This window comes from Aplysia californica, unplaced genomic scaffold (genome assembly GCF_000002075.1).
Source record: "Aplysia californica isolate F4 #8 unplaced genomic scaffold, AplCal3.0 scaffold00050, whole genome shotgun sequence".
NCBI classification, from domain to species: domain Eukaryota; kingdom Metazoa; phylum Mollusca; class Gastropoda; order Aplysiida; family Aplysiidae; genus Aplysia; species Aplysia californica.
Window position 1 is genome coordinate 598,396 of NW_004797320.1, and position 24,270 is coordinate 622,665.

At 35.6% G+C, this 24,270-nt stretch overlaps 1 protein-coding gene across 1 annotated transcript in view; it reads right to left on the reverse strand.

The window, feature by feature from the left end:
• The window catches only part of LOC101863002 (fibrillin-1), a gene marked incomplete in the record, with an annotated part of 97,899 nt that overhangs the window by 28,786 nt on the left and 44,843 nt on the right, over positions 1-24,270 (reverse strand). Inside the window, 31 exon segments of the mRNA XM_013079392.2 lie at positions 417-542; positions 1,173-1,298; positions 2,384-2,452; positions 3,094-3,267; positions 3,688-3,810; positions 4,293-4,418; positions 4,963-5,088; positions 5,586-5,708; positions 6,135-6,257; positions 6,795-6,926; positions 7,990-8,115; positions 8,453-8,575; positions 9,333-9,458; positions 10,833-10,958; positions 11,355-11,483; positions 12,593-12,718; positions 13,345-13,443; positions 14,597-14,743; positions 15,239-15,367; positions 15,968-16,021; positions 16,851-16,991; positions 17,476-17,595; positions 18,188-18,313; positions 18,719-18,844; positions 19,134-19,349; positions 20,211-20,336; positions 20,844-20,966; positions 21,489-21,614; positions 22,224-22,346; positions 22,766-22,888; positions 23,291-23,452. Coding sequence (XP_012934846.1) covers positions 417-542; positions 1,173-1,298; positions 2,384-2,452; positions 3,094-3,267; positions 3,688-3,810; positions 4,293-4,418; positions 4,963-5,088; positions 5,586-5,708; positions 6,135-6,257; positions 6,795-6,926; positions 7,990-8,115; positions 8,453-8,575; positions 9,333-9,458; positions 10,833-10,958; positions 11,355-11,483; positions 12,593-12,718; positions 13,345-13,443; positions 14,597-14,743; positions 15,239-15,367; positions 15,968-16,021; positions 16,851-16,991; positions 17,476-17,595; positions 18,188-18,313; positions 18,719-18,844; positions 19,134-19,349; positions 20,211-20,336; positions 20,844-20,966; positions 21,489-21,614; positions 22,224-22,346; positions 22,766-22,888; positions 23,291-23,452 — 3,945 coding nt within the window.

Consider the following 24,270-nt stretch of genomic DNA (forward strand, 5'->3'; position numbering starts at 1 on the left):
TCCCAATAATGAACAAGTGTCTAGACACTTTAGAACATAATATGTACTGTACAGCAGAGCTCTAATAACAATTGTCAAAACTTTTTTACCCTGAAATAGAATGCACTTAGAACTCTAGTCTTGGTGGACCCGTACAGTTGAAGTTCGAGAAGAAGCAAAAAGACACAAAACACAGAAACAAATAGATAAATAGTTTGTAAAATGTATTATAAGGTCAAAGTTGAAATGAGTTGATGTTCATAAAAAGCCAGCACAATAACACTAAAAGCTTTACCACAGTGAGATATAGAGAATAGAAACTCGAGAAAGAAGTAGAAAGATTAAACAAATGACACTGACGCATCCATTGACAGAATATATAGTGCCAAGAGTAAAATTCATCCCATTAGGAGACATATACAAAAGACTCTCCTTACCCATACAAGTTTCTCCATCGTCCATAAGGATGTAGCCATCAGGGCAAACACACTGGAAGCTTCCCTCGGTGTTGATGCAGCGGCCCACTCCGCAGCGGTTGGGATCTGACTCACACTCATCAATGTCTAAAATTATATAAAATATGATAAAGAATTTGCTCATAAGAAAAGAACAGCTCACGCAAGACTAATTAACATTGCTTGTGTCAGTAAATGATCTAGGCATTCACAAAGAATACTTTAACGAGACAGAAAGTTAATTTCATGGTATTTTACGGATCTGCCCTTAAAATAATGAAAAAACGTTTATAAACAGATAAAAGTGCAAGAAAAACAGAAGCATGCAAATACAAATGAAGAGACAATGGCAAAGAGATTAAGGAACTCAAAAAGGCTGTGGCCATCATAAAAGAATAAAAAAACATATTAAAAAGTTTCAAAACATTATCTTATTGTTATTCATATTTCAAATTAGAATTCTGTATATAGAAAAAAGGTTCAAGACGAATATTATTTGTTGAAAATTTTTTGGTACCCAAAATCCTTGTTCACAACTTGACCTAAAATAGATCAACTCAACAAAGATACAGTTCAGGTGAACAAAATGAGCACTCAAACAGTTGAGCCAGCCAAAAGTCTGTCAGTGATATTTTACTTTTCGTAAAGAGATGAAAATAACACACCAAAATAATTCAACAGTGAAAAACACTTTATATTTCCTTATGACATGCGTTAATTTTCATTTTTGAATCTTACCAATGCATCGCTGTCTGAATGGATCCAGTACATATCCATCCTTGCAGGTGCACACATAGGAACCAAATGTGTTCTGGCATTCACCTTCTTCACACAGGCCTTCAATCTCTTCGCATTCATCAATATCTGATGAAAGACAATTAAATTCACAGATGTCATGTCAATGAAGGTAGAAGTGAGCTGTGTAGATCTTCTTAAAATATAGATGTCTTTACGACCCCATTGGCACAATTTAAGTCAAAGTGAACTGAAAGTCTGCACAATGACCCCATTCTGCCAGAGAGAATAATAATAACAGCATTTAAAAGAGTAGATGGAGCAGAGCCATCACAAAAGAGCACTTACCGGCCATACTGTCACGGAAGGTTTGGAACAACTCGCATGACATGTTTATTGCATATATTTTTTAAAGCCATCTTACACAAACCAATATACTGTGCTTTGAAAACAAATGTTCCTCCAGATGTATGCCTACTCATTTAAAGGCATATCATACTTAAGGGCACTCCAACAAATGTAATGAACTGAAATCTTGTGTCAGGATCCTAAAATTTGAGATTTGCAAGCTGACAAAAAAGAGTAGGCCTACCCATCATATTGCACAAATTGAAGGTGATAAGAGTTTTTGCTTGCTTCTCTGTCTAAAATTTGTTTTTACTATATGGGGGCTATCCTGCAGTTATTTCACTAAGCACTTCGGAAAACTGTACAACAAAAAGCATGCATAAACATTAAATAACCAGATCAATACTAAAGCACTGTATTCTCTTTCAAGATCTGGAGGAATATGTAGGCCTACTTAAATGCATTCAAAGGCAAGATGTTGGGTAAAAGGAAAAGGGCTAAGGATGGACAAAATACAATGTGGACTGACCTGACAATATTGAGGCATGGACTGGCCTACATATGAAAGAGTGCATGATGACAGCTAGCTTCCATAAGCAATGGCAAGTCATTACACTACACATCAACCTCTAAGAGAGAGAGGAAGAGAGAGAGGGTGAGAGAGAGAGACTGAGAGAGAGAAAGAGAGAGGGAAAGGGAGAAGGAGAGGGGGAGAGAGAGAGAGAGAAAGAGAGAGAGAGAGAGAGAGAGTGCGAGAGAGAGAGAGAGAGAGAGAGAGAGAGAGAAAGAGAGAGAGAGAGAGAGGAGTATGTAATTGCAGCATCTGCTCCATCCCATTCTAAAGTCCACTAAAACTCAAGTCTTACCTTCCAACACCAAAGTTATGAGATTAGGCTTAAAGCCTGGGCCTCCAGGGCAAAGGTTAGCAGCTTCAGCTGTGAAATAAATTAAAAGTTACAAATTCTGCAAGCATTATCATTTTAATCAGGATCTCAAAAACACACAATCACTTATATTTGTCTTTGAGGATGAAAGAATTTTTGCTGAAAGATAGAGGCTGAGAATTCTTTTGCCTGAAGGCCACACCACATAGGTCAGCAGCACATCAAAGAATTTAATTACTTACTTTTTTAAAAGACTGTCCATTTGTAAAGCAGTGAAACTTTAAACACAAATTGACTTCCTTGCAAAAATGTCAAGTTAGAGAAAAGAAAGTCTGTTTTTCTCGTTTACTTTAAAGTCTAATAGATTACTTCATAAACTTTACTCAGTTTCAAGGAATGGGAATCAAGACGAGTACTGGCTCTAAGGTCCTTATCAGACCCTGAAGAAACTTCACTTGTTATTTACATCCTTTCATCTATTCACTAGAATTAAGACACCTGGAGCATATCCTGCAGCGATGAATGGTCTACTTGACTGTGAGCTCATCAACATGGCCAGAACACAAAGACTTTGACACTTAACTCTCCCTCTGCAACAAGGAAGGACTGTTGAAAATAGTCTCCTTTAACACTGCTGGACTTATATCCTAAAGCCACTGTCAGAGATCACAGAGAAAGAAGAAGGTATTCACCTGTGCCATTCCTTGGGCACGGCTCACAGAAGCCAATGACCTCTCCCCAACCTCTCCCAATAGTACAGCAACATGAGGCTCGAGAAACGTCATCAGCGATCTTGTCATTGCAGACGCCAGCACGGCCAGTGGAGTAAAGTGGCACATCCATATAGCAGGAGCCCACACGTTTGTCTGGAATGCATACATAAATGGGACACTGAAATTTCCAAAGTTTCTCTCTACTGCACTTGCTAAACTTAGCAACATATCCATCACTGAATGATCCTTGTACTTAACTATCTCCATAACATGATATAAAGAAGAAAACAATGTTCCCTTTAGTCTCGGATTGAGACAAACAACAATAATATTGACACCACATTCTAAAACAGTTCTTTTTTTTTCCAGCTAATTTTTTCTTTGCATGAAACAAGATTAACAAGACTAAATTGCTCATTTGTACACATCCCTAAATTCTCTTTATAGAGTAAAAAGATGGTAAGAGGGATTAAAATTAATTTAAACCTGCACTGCATCACTGTTCTGGAGCACTCTATATTTCATATTAATCTTAAAAAAAGGGGGAAAAAAATCTCGGCTTTTCTCCCTCACCAACACATCCGGTTCCAGTGGGGTTACTTTCAAAGTTGGGTGGACACTGGCAAATGTAGCTACCCTGCTGGTTGACACAGGTACCATACTGGCAGTTGTCAGGGTTCTCACATTCATCAATATCTGAAGATAAAGGTGGATGCAAAGTTTCTGATTTTGTGTGCAACATACACCTACAAACATACATAAATTGTGACTGCGCAAACAGCTGAAATCTGGCACTACTTTTTTATAATGCTCATAGAAATCTATTTATGAAAATGAATTTCGTCTTACAAAAAGTAAAGAGATTACTAACTCAGTTATACAAACACAAATGATCATTAAATATATGTGGAAGTGAATATTAAAATAGTTAAGGTTAATCACTATACATGGACATTGATAATCTTTTATTTTAAAAAAAGGAGAACACAGATTCAATAATACAGTTTCAAGAGAAAGTGACTAAAACATAAAAATTAACAAAACTACAAGATAATGTTTGTGACTTTCAAAGTACTAATAACAATGTCAGGACTTTATAAGAATGCCATGTAGACAAGAGGGTAAAAAATGCATCATTAAAAAGTTCTTTTCATAAATGACATAGCACACATTCTTACCCGTACAGTTTCCTCCAGAGTCATCCAGCTTGTAACCTTGGTTACAAATACACCTGAACATACCAAACACATTCTCACATTGGCCGTTAACACAAAGGTTCCTGAACATTGTGCACTCGTCGATATCTGAAAGGATCAAATTTTCAAGACAGTATCATCTTTAAATTCAATTAAGACACTAAAAATCATAATGATACTTTCACCACGGTAAGGAGCATTGGTGTATAACTCACATTAATTTATTGTAGAACCACCAAAATGCTTATTTCTTTTTCTTTTTACTTCAGGTATAAAAAAAACCTCTCCAAATCTAAATTTTAAAGATGCACATTTCTCAAACACACACACTAAAAAGGCAGGAAAAACTAAACAAAAAAATTGACACAAACACGTAAGGTTAAAATGAAACACAAAAATTATACCCAATCAAGATGGCAAACATAGTAAAAGCCCCATAAATAATTCCTTAAGTGCTCACTTGTACTACATTTGTAGTGCTTGACTGTCAAAACAAAAAGCACTATAAGACACAGTTTGCTCACAACCACAAAGACAAAGAACACATGGAAGACTATGATAAATAACATCACTCAAGAGTGACACTAAAAAAAAGACCCAATTATTAAAAAATTCAAATAATATTGCTGACCATGAATTTTAAGAAACTCACCAACACAAGCCCTCTCATCATCTGTTGGAGCAAATCCCATGTCACACTCACACCTATACCCTCCATCGAAGTTGTAACACTGGCCGTTCTCACAAAGGCCTGGGTCCAGCAGACATTCATCAACATCTGAAAATACCGGTATTGAAATGTATAAAGCAACTTAGGAAAACACAAACAAAAAATAAACTAAAACTAAGGTTGAAGTGTTACTGAAACATTCAGTATTAGGTTATGGTAAGTACACTAATAAATTCGAAAGAGACTGACAGCCTCTATCTGCTAATAGAAGAGACTGGGTCAGTACTGCAGATGTGTGTGACCACAAATAAGCAAAACTGAATTTCAATGAGATGTGTACCATCATTCACACAGCAATGCAAACATAAACAACAAAAGACGTTAAAAAGAATAGTAGAGCCCATGAGAAGTGAAGAGGAGAGCGAAACCCCCCCCAAAAAAAAGTAAACAGACTGCTGTTGGTAACACTGACAAAGTTAGTCTTTCTAGGATTCTGAGGCACAGGACAGAGCAATGGTGACCAAACTGTGATAATATAAGTCCTAATTCATACCAGTCGTCGGTAAACATTAATTATGCTAACTGCACCCTAAGCGTAACCATACCTTCACATTCGTATCCATCTCCACTGAATCCTTCATCACAGATACATCTAAAGCTTCCTGGAGTGTTGATGCAAGCAGCATCCCTGTGGCAGCCTCCATTGTTGGTCACACACTCATTAATATCTGTTGAGAAATTCAATTCTCATGAGACATTCACAGTCATGTAGCAGACAGAGTATTTTTTAAATGTTGGCTGCATTTTCTTAACAGATAAACTACAATTCAACTACATTGTCTGAGCTCGCTTTTGGATGCTTTCATATATTTCCCCAGCAACAAAACAGGATTCCCATATCCTATGTAAAAATAGATGTATAGTGAAACATTCTGTTTGTTAGATCTAGTAGTAAGAAATAAAGTACATAAGAAAGAAACAGTATGTACAGAAAATGAAATAATACACTAGTTGAACTTCCTTAGTTTCAAACTTGATATACTTCCTGTGTGTAAAAGAAAGTTGTTGGCTTCTTTTGTAGATCCACTTGAGGTATTGAAATATTTAAGAAGAATGCAGTATAAAACAATTATGAAAAACCCTGTCTTTTTTACCTCTACAAGTAAAACCATCTCCTGTATATCCAGGCTTGCAGTCACACTTGAAGGATCCCTGAGTGTTGATACACACGGCATTCTCATCACAGCCAGACACATCCATTTCACATTCATTGTCATCTGAAAGCAAAGCAGTTGTATCAGTTTCCAATTTTTTAAAAAACCCTGCACACAACAAATGAACAATAATTCTATGCACATACAAAGGGAGGAAGGGAAGGAAAGTGAGAGGGAGAGAGTAAGAGAAAGAAAGAGGAGAGGGAGGGAGAGAGAAAGAGAGAGAGAGAGAGAGAGAGAGAGAGAGAGAGAGAGAGAGAGAGAGAGACAGAGAGAGAGAGACAGAGAGACAGAGAGAGAGAGAGAGAGAGAAGCAGAATAATAGTTGCAAGGCTGCTTTTTGTTGTTGTTTTTTTTAAAGATTTGAATACTAAGCACACACACACAAACACCAAAAGGTGGAAGTATCTAGATATCATTATAGAAGAAATATGATGATAAGAGGATGGTCAATGTTAGAAATAGTTCTTCAAAATGTTTCTGTTTGTCTTTGTAACTGATTAATGCCTACCTGAAGATAAAGAGGTAACAGAGCAAAGACTACTGATGTACAAGTATAATGAGTATTAACATGCACTGAAAATTAAAACCCAGCCTTACCTGTGCATCCTGTTGCTCTGATCTGTGTCTTGACAGAATATCCAATGTCACACTTGCACACAAATGAACCATGTGTGTTCTGGCACTGTCCATTCAAGCACAGATTCTTGTTCAAAAGACACTCATTGATGTCTGCAAGAACATGATATGAAAAAAAAGACATTATATTATCAACATATAGCAAACAAGTATGATTTTTAAAAATAACACCACAGAATAATGTGCATCTTCAAAAAAGGCATAGGAAAAAATCTTCACACTTTTGAGCATTATGTTATTCTCATCAGGTGGGTGGATGGTGGTTGCTCTGGGGTGGTTTACTCCATCTTTCTTATCAAATAGCTATTGTCTGTATCCCTCCTTTTTCTTTTTTGCGTTGTTTACTCTCTTGTTATACCTCTAATCTTCAGCTCTTATACGAGACAACTGTGTTGCAAGTGTCCTAAAACACTTACTAAAACAACATTCTCATCATAGCCAGACATAACATTTTCCACTTCTTAACTATTTTATAACAGGTCACATGAAGCAACAGTATCATTATAACTCTTTCACCAACATGCCTTTAGTTCCCCCAAAAACATTAGGTGAAGGAAAGTCAATACTAATGATTTCATAAGCGAGCTGGAGATGCGTATTCGGCCGCAGTTAAAAAAGGTGGAGCTGAAATACCAACATAAAAATGAGATGCATACAGAAGAAGAGTTAAGACAGACATTCACCATGAGAATAATCTTTTCTTCACCAGCAGCTTTCCATATCATTTAAACTTTCTGAACATCACTTTTTTCTGCTTTGACTTTCACCAAACCAGGCGCTGGAAGACCATACAAATGCTGCTGTGTATCAAAACCCCTCCAATAGGTCGTATAGCGCTAAAAGGATGTGCATTCTAGCAGAAAGAACTTCTGTGCCAGGGCATCACATCACCAGGTATGAGAGTCCCCAATTTGAAATTTAGACTATGTATTGGTCGCAGAGTCTTGAATAACCTGTTCTCAGGCCTGTCTTAGTCGTTAAGAAATCTATGAAAGGAATCTCTAAACTCTCTAGACTTATTTCTTACACAATTTTTATTATTTGAAAACAGAATTCACTAGTATTTGATTAGGAATTACTTTTTGCAAAGACAATGAAATAAAAGCCAAGCAAACAAAGAAAAAAGGAATAACAAAGTGTCAAATCAAATTCTCACCCAAACAACGCTTCTGATCTGGAGAAGCAGTTAGACCTCCAGTACACAAACACCTGAAGGATCCAGGCAGGTTGTCACAGCGGCCTCCATCACAGACATTGGGCTGCTCCTTACACTCATCCACATCTACAAACACAGTGCAGAGAAGCTTTATAATCTTCAAACAGAAAGTAACACAATTTTTGTCTTTGACATATTTACACAAAAGTTTTCTTTCTTCCTTTATTTACATCCAATGATAACTTCAAATGAACTTATAATATCCACACACTCACAACAATAAACACACTCTCTTTCAAGAAATGGGTAAATCATTAATTGAGAAAGCTTGAAAAATTGGCACACAACTAAAACAATTGGATCAGACAGTACACAATAACCCACAACAAAGCCCACAGTTAAAGGGGTTCAGTAAAGCAAGATATTTAAGGTTGGACAATGCGCCGACACTGGCGTTACTTACCAACGCAAGATCTGCCATCGGTGAGCAGCAAGAAACCAGCCTCACAAGCACAGGTGTGGCTACCAGGTGTGTTCACACATACAGACTGACAACCTCCATTACCATCGTCACACTCATCATTGTCTGAGGACAGAAGTTGAAGTTCATATTAATGCCACCTTGGCACTACAAAAGTCACATTTTCCCAAGAAGCAAAGACAACCACAGCACGGTAAAGAACTAGGTCACTAGAATTATCAGAATCAAGTTTTTCTTTTAACATTGAAAAAAGATTTCATACTATATAATATGCTCTTACTTAATACACAGCCAGACTTCAGATACTGAGAGTACCGTGAATTTTTATTGCATTGTATATTTTTAGTGAACACATTTCCAGCCTCACTGCGAGACTGTTTTTCTCATATAAATTTTTACATATATGCATTTATATTATATGCATAATACTTTGTTTTACATACACGCATATCAATTAATTTTTAAGATGTGATGTCTTTTTCGTGGTAATGCGTATTGAGCATCTTTTAGAAAATGGAAATGCGCAGTATAAATGCTATTTATCATTATTATTAGTACCATAAAACAACAATAAAAGAAGAGGAAACAAATTCATGGGGAATTCCTTTATTCTAACAGTATAACATGAGTTGAACAAGAGAAGAATCATACTCCAGAGTATAGCAGAAAAAAAGAGGGCAATAAAAAGACAGGAATGAAAATGCTATTATGTGTGGTTTACAGATACCATGTAAAGTTAGAGGTGCAATCAGGTTACAGATGTAAAATGATGAATTGGGAAAAAGGGAGGTGAAATAAATACATGTTACATTTAAATCATAACTACCCTTTCAATCTAACTTAAATATTTATGTCCACTCACCAACACACATGGACTTCAGATTGTTTGGTTGATATCCTTGATTACAGATGCACTGATATCCTCCCATGAAGTTCTCACAGTGACCATTGGAACAGATGCTGCTACTTGAAGAACACTCATCAATATCTGTCATGTTTTAAAAAACAGCATACAATTCTGTCAATAATACTCTCGTAGTTAGCAAGAGGCAGACACTGAGTAGAGCTACTACTAAAAAAAATAGCTGAATTTTCTGAGACATAAATGAAACATAACATCATGCATTTTTGAGTAACTTCGAAGAAAACACCAATATTGCTGTACAGTGGACGAAAAAAGTCTTTCAGCATTACTGCTGACAATGACTGTCTAGCTGCTGTCATCCAGAACGAGGAAGAAGAAGAACTGCTGACAATATTATAGAGAGTAAATCAAATATCCAAGAAAAATAAAACACTAAGCTAAAAACTACCCCTTGATCCAATCGACTAACAGAAAGTTATAAAAATAAGGAGCTCAAGCAAAATGAGGTTAAAAAAAGTGATTCAGGGCAATAATGATGAATAATGGATTTATTAAAAGACTTATTAAGTCCCTTCTTTATCGGGACTCCACAAAAGTGCAGTTGCAATCATCGTTCCATTCAGTGCGACTGAGAGTTTTACCTTCATCCTGTTTCATGGCCTGCTCCATCTTTAGACCATAACTATGTCTCTCATAACCATTTTTACATAGTCATAGTTGCCAAAAAAATTTTTTAATCGAAAAACAGACTCTACCAACAAGACAGGTCAAGATGGTGGGCACTGGCCATGAAATCCCCTCCCAAACCATTCACATACTTTTCTGCGTTCAAAACATGCGAGTGATTCGAAATAGACCTGTGGTAATACATCTCTCCAATTGAATTATGGGCTTTGACCACATAATTATAATATATATAAGTCACAAATTCAGACTTGAAAATTCATAATTTTTTCTTCAGCATCGGCAAGTCGGTGAAGATCAATACAAGAAAAACAGAGAATACATAACATTTTCTGATAGGCTTACAAAAATGGACTTTCATATTCAGATAACCCTAAGAAAAACCATTCATTTTGTAGCTATGCGGAGTTCACATGTAGCTCTGGTATTCAAAGAAAGCTGTTCTGGGACTTGGGACAGCTTTGTGTTCACTAAAATTATGAGGATTGCTTATGAGTAATATTGTGTTGTAGTCTTCTAATCTGTGGTGTTATGATTAGGCACTCCACTGTAGTATGTATAAAATATGTGTTTAGTTCTTGTGTCAGGAAGATTTTACATCATGTATCTCTACCTGCTGAAACACCATACCCACTTAGCCCAGACTGTCCCTCGTAGGCAAAGTCAGAGCAGCCCATTTTCTTCATAAACTCTAATTTCTGTTGAAAGGGGGCATAGAATATTTACAGTTACATTTCTCTCTCCAAGTACTGAGGTCTTCCCTTTTGACAAAAGTCTGGAGGAGCTCGTTAACAATCTAAAGATGCTTTTTACCTTTGCACATGACACCATCATCAGCAAGCTCGTGGCCATCGGGACAGACACATTCGTAGCCACCCTCAGAGTTCATGCAGCTGCCACCACGACATAAAGTCTTGTTCTCCTCACACTCATTCACATCTGAGGTAGTGTAGAATTTTAAAAAAAGAAAAAATTACATTTGAAATGGATATAAGAAAAAATGAACTGATATTTTTTTTTTTTTTCAGAACAACAACAAAACTGCACTATAATATCATACATACAAACATATTCACCAATACCCAGATGCACACATTCACTTCTGATTTATTAAGAACATAATGAGAAAAAAGTAAAACAAACTTGTCCTTCTGAAAAGGGTTAACAGAGCAAACTTTCAAACACAATTTTAAAAATTACAAGGAGATACAAAGACGATTAAAAATAAAGTTTCATTCTTCTAACTAAAAAAGATCAGATTTGCCTCTTAAATTCAAAAGGTTTTCTCTCATCGCGAAATGTTTCAAAGTTGTCCTACTTGTCTGAGGAACTCACCGACACACATCTGATTCATCATGACTCCCTTGTAGCCCTCTCCACAATCACAGCGGAAGGTTCCGGGCTCGTTAATACATCTTCCAGGGGTGCAGATGTCAAACATTGAAATACGACACTCGTCAATATCTGAAAAACAATTTACGTGAAACTAAACATCATGAAACCATAAAATAAGAGTAACTTAAGTTTTTTTAAATTCTATCAATACCCAAAAAACCCAAAAGGATTAGCCTTAAAATGAGAAATATTACTGCTAATAACAAACAACGAACTAAGTTAATGAATTACACTTATCCGAGAAGGACAAATTCCTTCTAAGTTAACACTTTTACTAACACTTTTTATAACAGATACCAAAAGACTCTTTAAAGAACAGCAGCACAGCAGACAAATCATATTGGCCAATGATAGAAATCCTTCACTTCAACAACTGCAGAAACAATCTTGTTCAAATAACACCTCTGCAAAAGTAAAGCGGGACATTACGTTACTTAAAAATTACAAAGTTTTATCTGCTTAATACTTAATTTTAAGAAATTTGATGTTAAAAATTTCTGATTTTCATAATATGCTAAGCTTTTTTTCAATGCAATTCTTTGAATATCTTGATAACGACTCCAAATATTCTTATATAAAAAAGCTTTTGCTTTCTGACCTCATGGTCTTAGTAACTCAAAAAGCCAAAAATGTCAGATAAATCTTTGTAATTCTAAGGTAGCAATTAGTCCTTCATGTGTCCAATTATTATGATGTGCCATTGTCATTACCAGAAAGGTTCTTTTTCTTACAGCATCTGTTAACCATAGTTCTCCAGCTTTTCCACACCATCTTAACAACTCATCTTCATCATGGTTATTTCCTCTACATTTTCTCATCAAGTTCATATTTTCATTTCGGCCCAGACCTCTCTTCTTTCCAATTTAGCCATTCAAAAATTATCTTTGACATTGTGGAAGTGTTGGAGTGCTTTTTCTGCTGCTTGCACTGTAAGCTTCCCAGGAGCTGAGAATGTTTTTGAGTGTTATAGGATCTGCTGGGGTAATAATATAGATTGTAAGTCACACAGAGCTTCTTGTTGTACTTTGATATGTGCTCTACAAATGCTATTTATTATCATTATTATTGTTATGATGATGATGATGATGAAGGTGATGATGATGATGATGATGATGAGAATGTCTCAAGCCTCTAACACATAATTTGTCAGGCGCGAAGAACTCAATTCCATGCCTGACCTGTGCAGTTTGTTCCAAAGCTGTCACTAGCATAACCAGGATTACAATCACACTCAAAGCTGCCGATAGTGTTTCTGCACCTGCCATTCACACAAAGGCCAGGGAACTTTCTGCACTCATTGATATCTGAAAAGAATATGTAAAAGCAAATTATAACACTTCTGAATAAAATTAGTTTTAAATAACTGCATTGAGCTGTACTTATATCCTATGGTCATAATCACACATTATTTTGCTGCTCCCCCCCCCCCCCCCCCCCTGAGGTTTCAAAAATACATATTGTTATAACATTTAATTTTCCTTATCTGCTATTGCATGTAGTTGTAGGAAAATTAAAATAAAACATGAAAAAAAACACACAAAAAACAACAAAACAACGATGTAGACAACTTGGAAACATAGAAACTGCAAGTCTATGATAAAAAAGGCAAAATAAGGAACTCAAAGTTCAAACACTGCTCTTTACCAAGGCCAAAAAAATAACATCACTTTAAAAGAACCCTAAATCTTTCTGAAAGAGTTCTGATTTGGGCATTCAAGTCCCCATTTTTCCTCACTTATAAAAAGTGCACAATCACAGGCTTAACAATCCCAGAAAATACATGAAAAATTTGTATTCTTTTAGACTGAAACAAATTCTTTGAATTTATTTATTTTTAAAAAGGGAAACGTTAAATACCTATTGTAATAAACATGTTCTGCCCTTAAACTGATGCATGAAAGAGTAAAAAAGTTAAGGTTGTATCTTTTACCTCCAAACCCTTCAGGACCCGTACCATCACCACCACCACCACCACCTCCTCCTCCTCCTCCTCCTCCTCCTCCATTGACACACAGAGCAATATATTCCTCTGAAAAGAAAAAAAAGAACATACAGTAAGCAAAACTAAATGAACTAAAGAAGAAAAGAGACAATTTAATTGTTCTCACATACATTCTCAAGAGTGTTATCATTGCTTCACCTCCAAATGTCTATTTTTCTTTTTCAACAATGACAAATATCTGTCAATATACAATATAAACTACTTCTTTGAAGCAAAGACAAGACAAGGTTTTATTTTACGAGCTAAAATATAAGACAACCTTTTCTTCATAGTAGAACTAAAAGAGAAAGACAATAATCATTCCACAATGTACACAAAGTATAATATCCGGAGCAAGATTTCAAGGAAGTTAGCGTTACATCTGAAGTAATAAATTATTTTTAAAAATACTAATATAGATGTGAAAAATTCAAGAAGCAAGACAGAGTAAGGAACATCATGCTAATGACTTGACTTACTTTTGAAAAAATTAAGTTATCTGTTCACTAGCAACCAGATAACCTATGGGTCCCTTCAATCAGTAGTGTTGAGAGTTTTATGCTCTAGAGAAAGTACATTTAAAAAAATGTTCACAGCATTGATACTCATTAGTTTAGTTTTAATCACTGACACTTATCAAACTGAATCCTTTAGCTAAAATGTTTGAGCCTAAGGATGTTTTGATAAAAATAAGTTTGCAGGTTGGAAGAAGGGGGTATTGGTAAAGAAAAGTGATGACAGAACCCCCCTAGAAAGTTGAGAGACAATGAGCTAGCAGTTATACAAATGAATTCTGTGTTGTGCCTTTCAAACAAGAAACATTAACACTCACTGGCTATTCACATCATCAAACCATAGCTGTGTTGAAAATTATCTGCAATCAATATTTATGAGACATCAACTTCTGTGCGATTCGCAAAGTGTGAAAACAAATGTGCAATTGTAAGCTTCCTCTGTGACAGAATAAAGTGACAAAGACATTTGTTTATCACCACCCAACACAATATGAAAGTTTACAAGGTCTTGTGGAACCACATTAAAAATAAATGAATTTATTAACTTTGATAGTGTGGAGTTTATTTTTTACCACAGAACCAGAACAGACTGAAAGAATGCAAAGGTTCATGACAGCCTTCTATAAAGAAAGAAAGAAAAAAAAAAGAAAAGAAATGACATACTGACTTCCAACCACCACACGTACCTGAGCCAGGAATAGGACATCCAGAGCAAGGCTCTCCCCATGCAGCTCCAATAGAGCAGCAGCAGTCGTACTTAGTGTAGGTTCCCATGAATGGGCGGGAGCAGAACATACGTGAGTAGTCCTGGTAGCAGTTGCTCTCCCTCAAATCTGTGGACAGTGGCAAATTGTTGAAAAAAATTATCAATGGGAAAACACATTACCAACAACATTTTATCATGAACTTTAGGACTGATTTTTGGAAAGTTGGAGTTAAGGACCTTACTAGACACAGTACATGCCTTTTAAAAGCCGTTTTTTTTTCTTTTTCGGGGGGGTCTTTTTCAAAGACACCATGTTGAGCACAAAAGCATTTCAGGAAGGTCGAGACAATTTCATATCGAGCATAATACCAACTTCAAATCTCTCCTTGTCAAAGTTCGTCAAGCCTTAGTGTAATGGTAGACACTCTTAATATGTGAGTAAGTGTTGTTATTGACTATTAGGGAATCTGAGGACCACTTCCTTGCCTTGAAAATGAACTCTTAACATTCTTTCCACCACACAAACATCAAACTATGATCTCACATAAAAACCTTTGATAAATATTTCAACATACATTAAAAGAGAATTTTCAAAATATTTGCTCAGGGAAGTCTTTCTTACCCACACAGCGACGGCCTGTACTATCTAGCGAGAGACCCGAGGGACAAGTACACTTGAACGAGCCCTCTGTGTTAACACACTGGCCACCTCCCTTGCACAGGTTGGGGATCCTCTCACACTCATTGATATCTGAGGACAAAAATTTCATATCAAAATAAGAAATTTTTACACGCATCTAATGAGCAACAGTGTAAATAAACAAATGCTTTGAGGTGAGTCCTTAAGAATTAACTGAATCTCCCCTCCCCCTCCACACAGATACTGACCCTACTCATTTCATCCTTTGAACATATACATCTTACGGTAAACTACCACAGGTAAAGACACTAATTTTTTGGGAGAGTAAGAGTCTCATTTTCAGTAACCTTTAATTATAATAATTTATTTTTGTCAGAGCCAGATTCTTCCTGTCAGAATAGCAGATTTCAAGTTTCAAAGCAACTTTTAGCTACACAGTTTCTAAAAAGTGGAACCAAATCTTTAGTTTGGACAAAAATATTATGAAAATAGAAGCAAACTGCACTGTCCATTGTCATTACGTATTAAGCAGGAAGAAGTATTGCGATTTGCAATAAATTTATTAAAATTTAATGTGTTTACATTAAATAAAATCCTCAAAGCGATTCTCAACGTACAGAAAAAAAACAACAAGCAAAAGTGCCTCAAAGAGTATCTTCTTCACCAGCATTCTAAAACCTCCATTTCTAACACAAAACACAATCCTCTCACCAACACAATTGACGCCATTCTTGAATGTGAATCCTTTGGGACAATGAAGCTCCACTGTGAATAACAGAATAGAAAAAAGTTAATTCCAGACTTTGTAACCAGAATTTCTTCAGGAAAACACATATGTACTTAGATTCGATCTTGGGCAACAAACATAGAAAATGGTCCTCAAGGGTCACTCCTCCCATTAACACAGAGCAATTGAACCGATGAGACCACATTTTTATATTGAAAGTGTATACAGAAGAGGAAGACATTAAGAGGGATGGTCTATCTGTTGAAGAATTAAACTACTCATTTATATTATCGACAAAATATAAAAAGCTTATAGAAACAAATGGAGAAATTATGGACCACAATATATGAATTCTTTGTTTTGCATTTCAAATCATAACTTACTTCAGGATAACAAATAAAACTAAAGATCTATTATAGTTGACTTTGTATATTAAACACTTTTAAGACAAAATAACACTGATAGATTTCTCTTTTTGGAGCACTATAATTAACTCATTCCACATGCAAATTTTTAAAATTTCTATACTTGTAACATTCAAGAAGTAAGCTCCATGAAAGGATCAAGTCAACCAAAACAAGGTGGGCAATCCTTAAAGTCACAGGCAACATCCAACCACCCAATCTTGGTTTAGATATATATGTATTAGCTTTCACTGGTGTGAGACAAAACATAAGTAGCTCAACCATAGTTTGATGAACAATGTATTCTACATTTAAAGTTATCTAAGATTTTTCTTTGAGTTCCTGTACACTTGCATGTGATCCAGCTGGAACAAGCAAAATGATTACCCGTAACTGTTGAATAACATACACAATAAAATTATGCAACAACTAAGAACTGAAAAAAAAATCATTTAAAGCTTACTCTGAGTAGGACAAGGAGCACAAGGACTGCCCCATGCTTTTCCAACAGATCCACAGCATTCAGACTGGGTCAGCATGCCTGGAAGGTTGTTCTCACAGTCTCCATTGATGATGTTGAGCCAACAGGTACCTTGACGGTTGTCTATAAAACAGATAAGTTTTTCTTAAATCTGAGAAGAATTAATGCCTAAAACAGATAGCAAAGAATCGATGATGTTCTTTTTATTTCACTTTTACTGTGAAGTAATTTGGCAACATTGTGGCACCACAGCAGACCAAACAGACAATTCAGCCCATTCACTGCTGTCATTATTCATTGATATGAAAAAGGCTGTAAAAGCTTTACTGTGAACAAACATTTAGTGAAGGTTGCATAATTTGATATGTTTATGAATACGAATACACTAGATCAAAACTAAGCACATTTTTAAATGATTTATTCACAAACATCTAATTTCTCTGATGACCAGACTATGAATGTGACTTAATTCTAATAAACTATAGATTGATGATAATCAAGATTAGATCACATTGCAAATGGGTAACTATATCAAGACCAAGCTTTTAGAAGCATTGTCTGAGGATCAAATATTCACTTACTACATCAAATTTTAATATTCACTTACCAATGCAGATCCGGCCTGTAGTGTCCAAGATTCGCCCACTTGGACATCTGCACTTAAAGCTGCCTTTGGTATTTATGCAGTCTCCGCCAATACAAGGCTCACTCTCACATTCATTTTGATCTGGTTGAATACAAGTAACAGAAATATTTGTCACTCCTTTCTTTAAAGGCTACGACATACATCAAAATTAACATAATATGATCGTTTGACAGCTCACCCCTCATGATCTCTTTGACCTGAGAATAGAAGTTATAATGCCAAAAGTAGAACCATATTACACGACTCATTGAAAGCTCAGCTGGCATCATGTTGGACTATGGTGCAGTTGACTCTGGACTTAAGGTGCAAACTTTTGCCAGCTTGATCAAGTTCATTACTTATAGTGCAAATAAGAACAGCCAGTGCTCCATGCACAAAAAACTATTCAAGACATAACCAATGAGAAGCATTCAAGATGGAATGACTTCAGAATAAATCAGGAAAATTATGTACTTATACTGTTAAAATAGAATTGCAAATGTTAACATTGATCAATTTTTAAAAAATGAAACATTATTTAAGAACTTGACAAAGAAATTAAATAATGCATTATTTTGATAGATACATTTGGCTAACAACACTTAAATTATCTAAGAGATAAGTTTGAAACCTGTCCTCTGTTATCTCACCAACAAAGACGTAAGAAGGAAACAAAACTTCTCTGCAGGACTACCTTCACACATTCTTGTCCGCACATTGAAAGAGAAGCCATTGGGACATATGCACTGGTAACTCCCAGGTGTGTTCCGGCACTGCCCTCCATCACAAAGCATGTTATTTACCTCACATTCATTGACATCTGAAAATCAACCAAGATGCTTGTCATAAATTAAAGTTTAAGATTAATAAAATATTATTCAAAGAAACTGCAAATTTACTATATACCAAAGACCCTGCTCACATGTTCCAAAAACCCAAGACATGAAACATAACCAAGTCTATCAAACTGCTATTCTATAAATGCTGTCTCTATTTTTCAATTAAGATATAGCGATACTTTGAAAAAGAAACCTCTTCAAGACATATGCAAATAAAAACATTGAAGTTGGTTCAGTTGTTATAATAAGCGACTATAGAATCAGGGGTACGTAATTTGTCTGCTGACACTGTGAATATGACAATCAAAATTGCCCAATGGCAAATATCTTGCACGAAGAATTCTTACGTTGCTTGTATAAGATGACAACTCTCAGTAAGCACTTACCTAAACACCGTAAACGAGAAGCATCTGGTTTGTAGCCTTGGTTACATATACATCGGTACCCCATTTCCAAGTTTTCACATATTCCGTTTGTGCAAATGTCTGGTCGCTGCAAACATTCATTGATGTCTGAAGAAAGAAATGGTAGATTTTGGATTCTTTAAAACTGCATTTTTAGAAGCAGTACAAGAAATACATTACAGTAACAATATTTATGTTGGACAATCATCACTTACTCTGTAGATTCAAAAATCTATAAGGAGTTTTTAACATATGAATCTAAGATATCTAACATGATACCATAGCATACTAAAAAGTTTTGGTTCTCTTTTTTTTTTCTTCACAATTTTACTCAGCATAATAAAAAAAACCGAAACCTACTAAGCAAAGTGATAACATATGTGAAAAAAGTAGACACCTTTTCCATCATGATCAGTTCCTTTTCCATAGGGACAAAGTTGTATGAATTCAGGATCTTCCATTCTAGGGCAAGATTCACAAGAAGAGCCCCAAGCATAGGTCTGTCCAGGAGAAGTCAAACTGCAACAGCATGCTGATTTGGACATGAGGCGTGACAAGGGATTGAGACATCTCCCTCCTCTGACATCAGGGTAGCAAAGACCTCGGCGAATATCTGTTCAGGAAAGCAAAGCTTGATAATTTCTTTGATATACATAAAAACAATAATAATGCAAGATCAAAGCGATTATCAATAGTTTTAAAAAAAGATATAATTGAACACAATCAATTTTACAACAAATGGTGGATATTCAATAAACTCTACTCTATCAAACCTTGGCAGCATACAAACATTTGACAACAATGTTCCATCCACAGTATCACCTTCAAGCAAATCAAAATCTGATTTTGTTTTGTCCAATCAAACATCTGAAACTGAATGGTTCTCACATTTTTAGCATCTTCCTATCAAGGCTAGAGTAGAACAAAATAGGTGTAAAGCAATGACACAGATACCAACAGAAGCAAACTAGATAAGGAACTATGTTCATGCAATGTGTTAAAGGCACAATTAGGGATGTAAAAATAAGGCTAAATTTCAATAACCTTGAGAAATAAAATGTAGCACATTATCTAAATATTACTGTCTCAGTAGGCTACCTGCACATTTCAATGAAAGACAAAACATAAAAAGTAAAATTTACACACTCAAAGAAACAATTTCTTTTTATTGAATTAAAATTTTCAGGGTATGTATTCCTTACAAGTTATTGCGACCCTTAAAAGCTGGATTTCAGTCCTTCGACATGGACTGACTTGTCGTGGTATCCGTGAGGAGTAATCTACTGCACGTCACAGGCACATATTTCTTTGAGGACAGATGAGAACAATAATATTGTAAAAATGAAAAAAAAAAAACCAAGAAATTATCAAAAGTAAAAGAACCAGACCCCACATGGGACCCATCAGCCATATGTGCAAGAATAGGACTAAATAGCTAGACAAACTACGTAATAAAAGTCAGCAGTAAATATACCCAAGCATGTTCTTCCATCAGGCCCAAGAACAAAACCTCTAGGGCAGTCACACCGGAAACTTCCTTGATTGTTGATACACATGCCATTTGTGCATATATCTGGCTCTGCTTTACATTCGTCAATATCTACGAGTAGAGAAGAAAAATATAGATAAATGTACAGTTAATTAAGTTGCTTCTTTTGATGTATTTTCGTACTTTGTAAATGGTCATTGTTCATAGAATTTGAAACAAAATTCCTGTACTGATCAAACAGGCGCAGGATGAAAAGGGATGGAAAGTAAAAATATTAAAAGACAATCTGACTGTCTGAAACTCTTCAAATATTTGCTCATAAAACTGTCGTTTTAAAAACAATTCTAGTAATAAGCAAGAGCTATATTTCTGTTAGCTTAAAAAAATTAGGAAGACGGATCAAATTTATACCAACCATCAAAGCTAAAATACGACTAGATCTTCTAGTGCGAAGATTGATGAAGTAAAAATTGAACTGGTTGAAATAAAAAAGATAGTTCATACTACAGATCGCTAGTAAGAAAATTGAACTCATTGAAATAAAAAAAAGATAGTTCAAACAACAGATCGCTAGTTCAGAATAAAGAGTCAAACTTAAATATTAATACACCTACTCACCAATACAGACTTCTCCGCTTGATGAAAGCATGTAGCCAGGATTACAAATACATTTGTAGCTTCCCATCATGTTCTTACATCTTCCATTGCTGCACATGCCAGTTCTCTTACATTCATCATAATCTGTGAGAACAAAACCAGGAAATTCTGTCATGACACAACAGAAAGAAAACAATAACAGCAGTAGTGCTAAGAGATAAAAGATGCATCTACGATCAAAAGGATATCTCTGTTGTTGTAAGAGACTACATGTACATTACCCATCTAATTAACAAGGATTAGAAAAACGTTCAGAATAGCAACTTCCCAAATTGGCAAAACAAAACTCACCAAAAACATCCCCAACCATAGATTAATGACATCCTCTCACTCAGTTGTGCATTTCCATCTTGTATCCTTTGGGTCAAAACAAATGGCATTGACAAAAATGGCCTGCTGCTCTATGGTGATAGGACACACACACACACACACACACACACACACACACACACACACACACACACACACACACACACACACACACACACACCACTCACAGAGAAAACACGGCAAATAATTTGAACAAACAAAAGGTGCTATTCATCCGCTTGTTAAACTTATGTCATTTGATATAAAAACTCAGAACGCAAAAATTTAGATACAAACCTAAACAAAAAGCTCCATCTGGTGACAGCTGAAAACCAGTGTTACACTGACACCGATAGCTTCCTTCCATGTTTACACATTCTCCATTATGACACAGGCGTCCATTTTCCGTACATTCATTGATATCTGAAATGTAATATGGATGATTGGGAAAAAATTGTTATCCTGTACAAACCAAGAAGGCACAACATGCTCCAATCAACCCATTTAAGATCATTTTGGGCATTGTCTGTTATCACCCTACCGGCCAGGGTCATCTTGAGCAGTTTGAGATACCACAAACAATTAGAAACTTCAATAAAATCTCTTCCCAACATGGGAATCGAATTTATGTAGATACTCTTTGCTTACTGCAACAGCTTATAATTTTTTATAATAAAAAATAAAGAGCAAAAAGATACATAAAGATTTCACTGTACAAGGGCAACCAAGTTGTTTTATACAATATCTATCATGAATGCAATTTGAAATAGAATCATCCAAGGAAATATGTTCAAAATTAAATTCATAACCAAGTAACAATCAAATGTGTATTAGTGTACAATTTGATGCCACCATCCTTGAATCAGACTCTGGTGCGCCTAAACCTATATATATATGAAGGTATTCCTTTTTCTCAGTTTAGTCAATGTGGCTCCTCATTAAAGCTATGATAAAGTAAGCTTTGAAACCACTACAGAAACAAATAAAACATACATAATTTCAAAAATTACTCTAGTTACAAAGTGAACTCACCATAGCAAACTTGCTGATTTGGAGATTGCCTGTACCCAGGATCACATATACATTTATAGGAGCCATCCATGTTTACACATCTGCCATTGGGACACATCTTCTCAGTCTCACACTCGTTCATGTCTGAATGGGGAAAAACATGAAATAAATTTGACTAAATTCTATCAGAATACTCTACAGGCAACACGTCTTAATCATTATTAAAGTTATGCACATGAAGAAATGGCCTTCCATTTCATTTAGATACATTTATTATTCAAATCATATTGCTACGTTTTAATCTAACAAGTCCAATAAAAAGTGACAAAATGTGCACGGTCGTATAACTGAATAACAAGAAAACTAAATACTGAACAATCTACATAATAACTCCCCATGGTAGTGAAAGGGATGAATGACTATCAGCAACATACATAACAGAAAAGTTTAAGAACCACAATAACAACCTGGTGACACGTAAAAGAACTTACCATACCATAACAACAAATTCCTTAAGGAGTAGCACAACAAGATAACAAACAATAATTAATTATATGGAATACCTGTGCAGTAGGTGCCGTCCTTGGAGAGGGCAAATCCATCATTACATTTGCATTCAAATCCTCCTTTGGTGTTCACACAACGTCCATTTCTACAAATGCCTGGACGACTGCATTCATCAATATCTACGAAGAAGTAGAACATTTTTTTTTCAATCAGACGCCAACATATTAATGCCGAAAAACTTTAGCAAAGCTTACCAACTTGTGGAACAGCATTGTAATAAATTGAATAGGGCTAAAGACAATGTGATTTTTAATTCTGATAAAAGAATATTGAAAATAAATCCCAACGTCGCAGATACAAATGCCAGCGATGAAGCACAGAACAAAATGGCTAAATCTTTCAAAGTTCCAACTGTCTTAGAATCAACGATTTAGGATTGCTGTGAGTAACAATAATGTAAATTTTACACGTCGTCTTTTTATACATGATAAATTTGCACAATTTTCAATGATTTTCTGTACCTAATATTTCTATGGCAAACAAAATACAACCGATGTAGGACAGTAATGCTATTTACCCACCAACACAGTTGCCTTGAGAGTCATTCTTGAAGCCTGGGTTGCATTCACATTTGAATGAATCCTCCAAACTGATGCATCTCCCATTTTCACACAAACTATCAAACAGTCTGCAGTAGTCCACTCTGATGGGCTGGGTCGCGTCACAGAGACGTGAGTGTGCATCTGTTGATAAACAATTAAACACTTCTATAATCTATACATTATATTGACTATGGCACACAATTTCAAGGGGCTTTGAGGAGAAGTTTAAAAGTTACTACAGCCCGAAACAAATTATTTATGAATTCAAAAAGAGTCTTTGAGAATACTCTATAAGTTAGGTCACGATTTCAGTTGTCTTTTTTAAAAGAAAATTTAGCAACCAAAAATGTAGACGGGAACAATCAAATATCGAGCTTGTACTTCTTTGTCGGTCGTTTACTTCAGGTAACTTCTTGATATCAGGTGGGTCTGTCGCGTCTGAATAGGCGCCCCGTCCTAAATCCCCTCCCCAATGAAAACGTTATTGTGCAGTATGTTTGCCTCTTGCTGTTGCTTTTACACTCCATACATTGTTGCTGTATGTAAGGCACAAAAGCCCACGGCTATTATTCATCATACACTCTGTCTCTACCGATTACCAAGTACCCACTTGCCGCTGAGTGAACTGTGAAATGCATGAATGTATAGGTTAAAGTATTTAGTCTTTAAGGATACAGCCTAAAGCCATGTTCACTGGAGCCAGGAATCAAAAAGAAATATACCCTTTTTTAAAAAAAGAAACTGATCTCTACCTCTATCTGAATCATCCCTTTCTAATAGAATTATTAGCACTAAGGAAATTTTGCAAGTTCAGAGTCTTACAACATGGCAAAAGACAGCAAGTAGGCCTAAATTGAAGAGCCCAAAGTGCCAAAGTTACAGCCCACGTTAGAACTTTCTAAACCGTGAATGATTTTGTTTATACGTGTATGAGCTTGGATCGGCGATAATGAACCCCC